The following is a 9,047-nucleotide window of genomic DNA, read 5'->3' on the forward strand; positions in this document are numbered from 1 at the left end:
AAATTGTAATACACCTATTAAGGTCTCTGACTCCCCCATTCCCTTTCAGAGGAAACACATACCCATGTACTTTTTGACCGGTACAAATAACAATCACTCTCACAAAACCCACAACCGAGTTGCACCCAAAACAATATTCCCATATAAATATTTCTCATATAAATATTGATAAGAAGTTTAGAAATTTTATATTTAAAATTTAACTATATATTGATTTTATTTATTACTACTTATCATTTAGTTCAGTCACATTTCAAACTGATTTAACCAATTAAAACGTAACTCAAAGGATTTTTCAACTGTATCTCTAATCAATTTTTTAAAACATTGTATTAAACTTTTCTTATTTAATTTTTAGGTTTGGGTGCCATGGATCCGATCCACAACATTAGTTTCTCACATCACAAATAATGAGATGGGATCTCATATTAATCTCTGTTTTACATAATTTCACATTATAATCTATTCTCTTATTCATTTATCTTTTATTAATATATTAGTATCTCCAAATAAGTCCTCATGTGTCCGTTTCTTTAATGAATATAATTCAAAATTAATTTTAATTTTAATTATTTATCTAATAAACTTTTAAAATAAGAGTGCAATGAGATGAAGGTAAAGGGTTAAGTTGATAATCTATAGAAATTATTAACCACCTCATTTTTAATTAATATTTTAATATTTATTAAAAAAGAAAATGAGAGTATTTTGGAAGAAAAAAGACCATTCCAAAAACTCTTCTCCTTTTATATATGTTATAGATAGATACATCGATTTCTTCCACAATATAATATATTGTTTTTAATATTAATTTGTAAACGACACAATGAAAATTTATAAAGAAAAAGAAGGATGTTGCGAAATGTAACTAACATTATTTTGTGTATGGAAGAGAATATATATATGAATATATAATATTCATACATATAATAACTCGATCAAAAGATACATATGGACCAAATGAAATTCTACCAAGGTTAATTATATAAAACTAGGATGTTTATCATTAATAACTAATAACTCATCATCAAGTCGTTGTAGTATAGTGGTAAGTATTCCCGCCTGTCACGCGGGTGACCCGGGTTCGATCCCCGGCAACGGCGAATTTTTTCCAAAATTCCATTCAAAGCGATTTTTCTTCCTCCAAACCGAACCCTAATTGTGTTTTTTTAATCGTTACACGAAAATTAGGATTTTCATTTCTGAATGATGAACGTTGCAACTTGTTCGATGTTACGGTTCCATTTTCCAATCTGGAACTTCACAAAACCCATAATCTCTACGCGTTTCAATATGCGTTTGTTATCTGTTCGAAATTCCTCCGCTTCATCCATAGCCACCACCGCCACTGAACCCTCAAAGTCGAAGCAGAATGAACCCTGGTTAATCGTCGGCCTCGGTAATCCCGGTAAAAAGTACGCTGCTACGCGCCACAATGTTAGTATGATGTGCATATTCATGTGCTTGAGTTACTTTTTGTTTTGATTAGTTTGCTTTGATTTGGACTCTGTGTTGATTAATTCAGGTGGGATTTGAGATGGTTGATGCTATTGCTGAAGCTGAAGGGATTTCTATGAGTAGCGTTTCCTTCAAAGCTCTATTTGGAAAAGGTTCAAAATTTCATAATTAATTTGGTTTTTGGAGAGTTTGTTTGTTACTTTGATGTTTTTGGTTTTTGCCTATTTGATTTGATTATTATTACAAGTAATCGAAGTTAAGATGTTTGAATTTTGATTGTTAAGATGGTATTAGAGAAGTCAGTTTTTCATATCAATTTCTACTAGCTTGCTTGAATCCATATGGACTTGAGTAGTTTGCACACTTGATTAGGCTTTTGAGATGATACTCTCGGAAAAATCGACTTTTACATATCTTCTTTCAATTCAGTTTGCAAGCTTTGCCACTTGGAGAAAGGCTCGACATTCTGTTTTCCGTAACACCCAATATCAAATTCAAATTGTTGGTAAAACTATGTTTTCTTTCTGGCTCATACTCATAGGTATTGCCATAAGTAGGGATTTATTTTGTATAATGACATTCATAGTAATATATGTTCTAAGCTTGTCTAAAATTATAAAGATTTAATTTAAGTGTTTACTTTGCAATGTTTGTTACATTTAATTTTTATTTTGTATAACAAATTACAGAGTCATTTTGCCTGGAAGTAATTTTCATATTACTCCGTTGATGGAATTCATTCTGCATCGCTTGTCAAACGGGCATTACAACATTTTTGGATTTAGTCCAGGATTCCATATGAATCTTGAATCTTCGTTTCTCTTTGATCTGACTTGCCATGCTTTTTTTCCCGTGTAAAGTCTGAGTTTTTGCATAATTTGCCATTACCACCTGTTAGCGACATTTTGGATTCAGTTCAGTCTCGAGCATTGTGATAATTGATACTAATATTGAATTATCCTATTGAGTGTGGCCACCTTTTACCAAAAAAAGTTGTTTTGATAATGGCATCTCGATTGGTCATTTAGTTGGTAATGCCACACGGCTACCATGTTTCCGAAATTATGTCTGGTTTGGTACTGCAGAAAAGGCTCTTTACTCTAAAGATGATTTCATTTTCTGCTGCTACCTTAATTTCTGGATATTAAGGGCCTGTTTGATTTGGTTTTGTAAAACTGTTTTTTAGTTTTTAAAATTTGAAAATAAGAAAATTTGTTTGGTAGTCTAATTTTATAAAATTGTTTTTGAAAACTATTCTCTATTGAGAGTTTTAAAAACTAAAAAACTAAAACAGGTTTTAGAGGTTTTGGTTTTTGGTTTTTAATTTTGGAAATTATGATGAGGAAAAAACAAGGAAAAGTTGTACACTTTTTAAAACGATTTTTAAAAGTAGAATTACCAAACATGTTTTATTTTATTGTTTTTCTTCAAAACTCTTTTAAAATTGATTTATAAAATAGTTTTTAAAAACTATAAATTTTTCAATTTTTAGATTTTAGAAACCAAAAACAATTTCTCCAAACAAGTTTTTAACTTTTAAAATTTTAAAACGATTTTTAAAAACAGAGCTACCAAACAGATTTTATTCCATTAATTTTTTTAAAAACAATTTTTTAAAACAGATTTATAAAATCATTTTTAAAAATAGAAAATCAAAACTCAATCAAACGAACCCTAAATCTTTGGATTACATCCCACTAGAAAGAAAAAAAGAAGAGAAAATCCTATAACTTCATACTTTTCTCAATTAGTTTGCATGTACCCATTTGTAACAGCTGTTTTCCTATTGCAGGTTTTATAGGCGATGTACCAGTGTTACTTGCAAAACCACAGACTTTTATGAATGCAAGTGGTGAATCTGTAAGTCTTATGTCTAGAGAATCTTCAGATGTAATAATGTAGTGGGATAGAAGTTTTGGAAAGAACTGTTTCCCCCTATGACATATGACTTAATTCTATATATTTGGGGGAAAAGACCATTACTCAAATTTCCATGGCTTACCGGGGGGGAAGCACAATCAACCAAATTACAATTTTTTAAACTGGACAAATTGATTTTGGTCAAGTTAGGAGGATACGTTTGGATAGGAAAACCATACTGAAAAGAAAATACAGGAGTCCGTATCATTTTTTTGTTATTTAAATAGTTTGATTTGAGATTTATATATTTTTAATTTCCATAATGTCAATGATTGACCCGCAAATTGTCCCAACATGTCAGGGGATGGCAGAATCCAGTGGTGTTTGAGCACTCATGATTTTTTTATTCGGTATTTTACAGCTCAAGACGGTAGTGCAGCGCTAGACGGTAGTGCTTTGTAGTTATCAATAGCCAGTAAACTTACCATTGGTGACATATACCCCTAGCTATATCATACAACTTCTGTGTAGTATTTTGAATTTTTACTTCTATACCAATACAAATGGGAATATTACCACGGCAGAAGCTTATAGCATCAGATTGTTGTCAGGAACCCGGGAAGAGAAATGGAAATTGATATAAGCAAGCAATGAGAGGAGATGAACATTTTTACTGAAGAGTAAGAATAGAATAAAGAATTCCCCTCTTTGGGTTTCCTCTTACAATTGAGCCATGGCTCTCTTCACCTAGTGCCAACAAATTTGAATTATCCCTCTGCCGTTACACCCCCCCTATTTATTTATCTAACTAATCTCTTCTAACTAATAATCTCTTTTAACTAATTTCTGTAGCTGTCCCTTTTTCTTCTATCCTAACAATAGCCCTCTTTTTTTCCCCATATGACAACCATAATAACAAATAAGTGATGGGATTTTAATGTGTGTATATGTGGAATCATGCTAGCTCAATTCTTTCTTTTGATTTAAGATTTGTGTTTATATATTACTTTTAGGCTAATTTTATATTGTGTAGTATAGTTCTGTCACGTCTTATAGTATGAAAAGTTTGTTGTGTCCCCTTGTGCATATCGAGGCAGTAGCACATATCCTTGTCCTTTATTGCATCCATGCTTAAAGTTGTAGGAACTTGCTATAATAATAAATGCTTTTTATTTTGATGCTGAGTTGCTGGTGTTGGAATCTGTTTTGAAGGTTGGGGCCATAGTTTCTTATTACAAGATCCCATTGAAGCAAGTAATTGTGGTATAATATCTATGCTATGACTATGCTATTTTATTTACAACAAATGATGAAGAAAAATTTGAAGGATGATCTGCATGCGTGTTCATTTCAACCAATATTTTTCTTTTCAGATCTTTGACGACATGGATTTGCCTTTTGCTAAACTGCGGCTTCTACCAAAGGGTGGACATGGAGGTCACAATGGGTAACTATAATCATCTTTAGTTTCACTTTCTTTTTGCTCCATTGCAGCATTTGTTTGGGTTTGGTTTGACATCCTATTGAGTTTATATTTAAGAATTACTATTTTTGTTTTTCTTGCAGAATGAAAAGTGTTATTAATCACTTAAAAGGGAACTCTGGTTTTCCTCGCTTAAGAATTGGTAAGTTCATGTCGTTCTTAGGATTGAAATTATCTATATTTCAGTCACTTATAATATTGTCAATTTATTGTTGATGTTTTTAGGTATTGGACGACCTCCAGGGAAAATGGATCCTGTGTCATTCGTTCTTCGACAATTCACTAAACAGGAAAGGGAAGAAGTATGTATTTCCTTTCCTTTCCTTTCGTTTTGAAGTTTGAATTGATAAACTGGACTTTATGCACATGGAAGTCATACATGTTAATAATTACAATCACAATTTTCAGCTGAATTTTACCTTACAACATGGATTAGAAGCCATGCGGATAATTTTGTTGGAGGGATTTGATAAAGGCGCAAAATTTGTTAATACTGCCAAAAAGATTGAGCAAATAGGCTGAGAGACCGCTCACTTTGGACATCCTTTTGACAACTACAAGCAAACAGGTCTCTCTTAAAAGGACACACAAGTTATAACTTAAGCACTAAACTCATTCAAGCCTCCATTCATTCAAAAGAACTATGTTTGAGCAAGTAAATAGCATTCATCCATTCTTTCAGAAAGCAGTTCAGATCCCAGTAAAGTGAATTCGAACCTAATGCTTAGAATCATCAAGTACTTGTAAGCTGTAACTATACATACTCAGTTGAGTAATGATGAATGATTAGTTCTTTGAGTTGTTCATTTTCATCACTTTTGGGTCGATAGGCCTATTGTACACTTTTATATAATATATATAATAAGAATGATAAAAGGAGAGTTTTGGATGTTGTATATGGGATGGCATTTTTTTTTTAGAGTTTATTGTGCGCTATCTTTTTATGTATATATGTAAAATCGCCTTAAGAGGCAAAATAATAAAATTATTATTATAAACCAAAACCAAACTCAGAGTTTATTGTGCCTATATTACTATAAAATCTTATAAATTTTCTATTGAATTGATTTTCATTTTCTATTACAAATATCTCAAACATGTCTGGTTGACTTTTAAGCAAAAATTTTAATGCATCCTATATTTTTCTTTGGTATCACACAATATTAAAATGTCCCTTAAATTTCGAAGATACATTTTCCGACGCATCAAATATACACAATTCATTTGTTTTTAAGTCACACAATAGTTTTACGAATACATTTATTTCGGAAATGTATTTCCGGATAATTTTTAAAAATATATTTTTGAAACCGACTGGAAAAAAAAAGATCACTAAGTACTATTTTCAAGGATCCTCCCGTGGATGTGTTCTTGTTTGATGTAAAAGTTAAAAATTATCTTTATTTGAATTTGTACTGTTGTTATAAATTCTCTAATGCACCCCATATTCTACCTCCTCCATTTCCACTAGCTCCTGCACCCCATATTCTACCTCCTCCATTTCCACTAGGTCCTGCTTGCTGCAGTGTTTCAAGTTCATTATTAAATTAGTTAGGTCCTGCTTGCTGCAGTGTTTCGTGTTTCAAGTTCATTATTAGATTAGTTAATGCATTCAATACCATGTTGAATATTATTGTTGAAAGTTATGATTTTAGAGAGTATATATTACCTGTAACATGTTTATTAGAGAGTATATATTATTGGAAACATATTTTAGAGATTATATATTATTGTTGAAGTTCATTATTAAATTAGTTAATGCATTCAATATTAAGTATGTTGTTTTAGAGCAAAATAAAGATTTCAGTGTTAATATAAATATGTTTTCGATAAACATCAATAGAAGGATTACTTCTCTAGATGACAACTTCTGTTTGTTTTTTTTAGTAGATTTCAGAAATACAATTTTGGAAATTTTTTGAAGATGCATTTTTCGAATAAATGTATTCATAAAATTGAGGTATGACTCAAAAATTGTGTATTGGGATACGTTTGAAGATGCATTTCTAAAAATTGGAAGTATTTTAGTATTTTTACGTGGTGTCTAAGAAACATATATGATGCATTAAGAAATTCTCATGTAATAATCATACAAATTATCTAAAATCCATTGAGATATTTTAGAAGATAGTTGAGAAATTATTTAACTCCATTAAGATTTTTTTTAAGAGATTATTTTTTTCATGGCATTTAATAAATTCTTTATTTATTTTTATATTTTTCAATTTATTCAATTGTTTCGTTCATGATTGACGTGAGTCAAGATGGTGACTGTTGAAAGAATTATAAGTGTGAGTAATGTGGGAAGTCTTACATTAGTTAGGAATGTGGAGACTTGAGCATTTTTAAGTGAAAGAACCCACACATCTAACTCCTTAAGATTTTGGGTGAGTATGTGACGTGTCTCTCACAAATGTATGTTACTCTTAAAGAAAAACCTCAAAGTAAAAAATTCTTCCTCGTGTTGACCCCCCGAATTTACTCCAACAATGGTATCATGAGTCTTTCCTTCGAGTGAAGGGACCGACTTATTTGTATCGAAATTTTTTACTGGGTAGGAGGTGACTCGTTGAAAGTGTCAACGGTGCACAAATGTATGTGGATAAATGAATTTCCACTTGAGAATGAGCATTGTGGATAGACTCACACTTTAGAGGAAATGTTGAAAAAAATTACAAGTATCAATAATGTGAGGAAGTCCCACACTAGTTATGAATATGGAGACTTGAGCATTTATAAGTGGGAGAACTCACACATCTAACACCTTAAGATTTTAGATGATTATGCGGTGTCTCTCTCACAAATGTGCGTTGTCCTTAAAGAAAAGCCTTAAAGCATAAAAAATGCTCCCCCGTGTTAACTGTAACACCCTTCTAAAATACCCCAATAATTAATTAAAATAACAAAAGATGAATCAGAGTAGATATGCAATTTCAGGGTGTCACACTTGACACTTCACACCATTCACCAAATAACTTGTCATGCTCAATTATTAATCAAAATAAAACATTGCACAATTCGCAGCGGATAGAAACCTAACAACATGCAAACCATGTAACACGTTACATGTAAAATTGTTCAACAACCAAAATGAAAACAAAGTAAAACATCCCGTCCCGATGTTACATATACCAGAGCATGACCCACTAAGGAACTACACTAGAATCCAAGCACTAGCGTCTACTCAATCACTGCTCGTTACCTGAAACATAGTTGTAAGGGTGAGTTCCTCAATCGATATAATAAGCATTATAAAGTATCATGTAATGCTAAGTAAATTAACACATTTCATCACCCTAATCATATCACACATTCAGCAACGGCAACATCAACTCAAAATCATAATCATACTCAACCCAACACAAAACACGTGTATAATATTGGAATACATCCATTCATATTATACGCCATACATACATTATGCAATGAGACTCCATGCATGCGGTACCGACTATTCGTGAACACATAGTTCAACCTCACCGATCAAACCCAGATACGGCTACCAAGCTCACTAGTCCCACTCATTTGAGACCTAGTGACTCACTCACTAATTCCTCACCATGGGAATTAGCTACCACCATAAAGGCCATGCTATACACGCTAAATCACCTAGCATGCAAACATCAACAACAATCCAAGATAGACATATGCTCACACTCTAAGCCATAAACAGTCCATTCACAACTGCATACATAACAGATACATTCACAGCATTATGCATACCATCATACATCATCAGCATATTTATCACGGAATCATATCATGCCAAATAATAAATCACAGTATTAGCACACTCTACTAATACCTATACTGCTCAAAACAACGGGAAATGATCCCTACTATATCATACATCAGCTAATTTACATCGCTCAGTTGAAACGATCAAAAACTGCACAACAACAGCTCAGAAAAATCCCACTTCTGCCCATACGCGTATGCCTCATGCCCATACGCGTATGGCCCATTTCCTAGCCAACCCATACGCGTATTGCCTGTCTCATACGCGTATCCTACGCGTACCACTTCTCCCATACGCGTACTAACAGAGACAAAACTACGTTAGAATCATCATCTTCTTCATCCGTACGCGTATGGCCTCACCCCATACGCGTACCACTCACAGGCTACACGTAATACACGCGTATGGCGCGTATCAGCGCCAGATCCCTTCCCTCCAGGCCATCTCATGCGCGTATTGCCTAGTGCCATACGCGTATGACCAGAAACCACAATTCCAGATCTGCTA

At 32.8% G+C, this 9,047-nt stretch overlaps 1 protein-coding gene and 1 non-coding gene across 2 annotated transcripts; both read left to right on the forward strand.

Annotated features, from left to right (window-relative positions):
- Window positions 1-1,031: 1,031 nt before the first annotated feature.
- Window positions 1,032-1,103, forward strand: TRNAD-GUC (transfer RNA aspartic acid (anticodon GUC)). The gene has a single exon. It is a non-coding gene; the product is annotated as a tRNA-Asp (tRNA).
- On the forward strand, window positions 1,045-5,697 carry LOC127105816 (peptidyl-tRNA hydrolase, chloroplastic). The gene is made up of 8 exons (XM_051043020.1): window positions 1,045-1,437; window positions 1,526-1,610; window positions 3,251-3,318; window positions 4,531-4,581; window positions 4,692-4,765; window positions 4,885-4,943; window positions 5,027-5,103; window positions 5,210-5,697. The coding sequence occupies exons 1-8, from the start codon at window positions 1,207-1,209 to the stop codon at window positions 5,321-5,323; spliced, it is 759 nt and encodes a 252-aa protein (XP_050898977.1). The 5' UTR covers window positions 1,045-1,206; the 3' UTR covers window positions 5,324-5,697.
- The last annotated feature ends 3,350 nt before the right edge of the window (window positions 5,698-9,047 follow it).

This window comes from Lathyrus oleraceus, chromosome 7 (genome assembly GCF_024323335.1).
Source record: "Lathyrus oleraceus cultivar Zhongwan6 chromosome 7, CAAS_Psat_ZW6_1.0, whole genome shotgun sequence".
Lineage (NCBI taxonomy): Eukaryota > Viridiplantae > Streptophyta > Magnoliopsida > Fabales > Fabaceae > Lathyrus > Lathyrus oleraceus.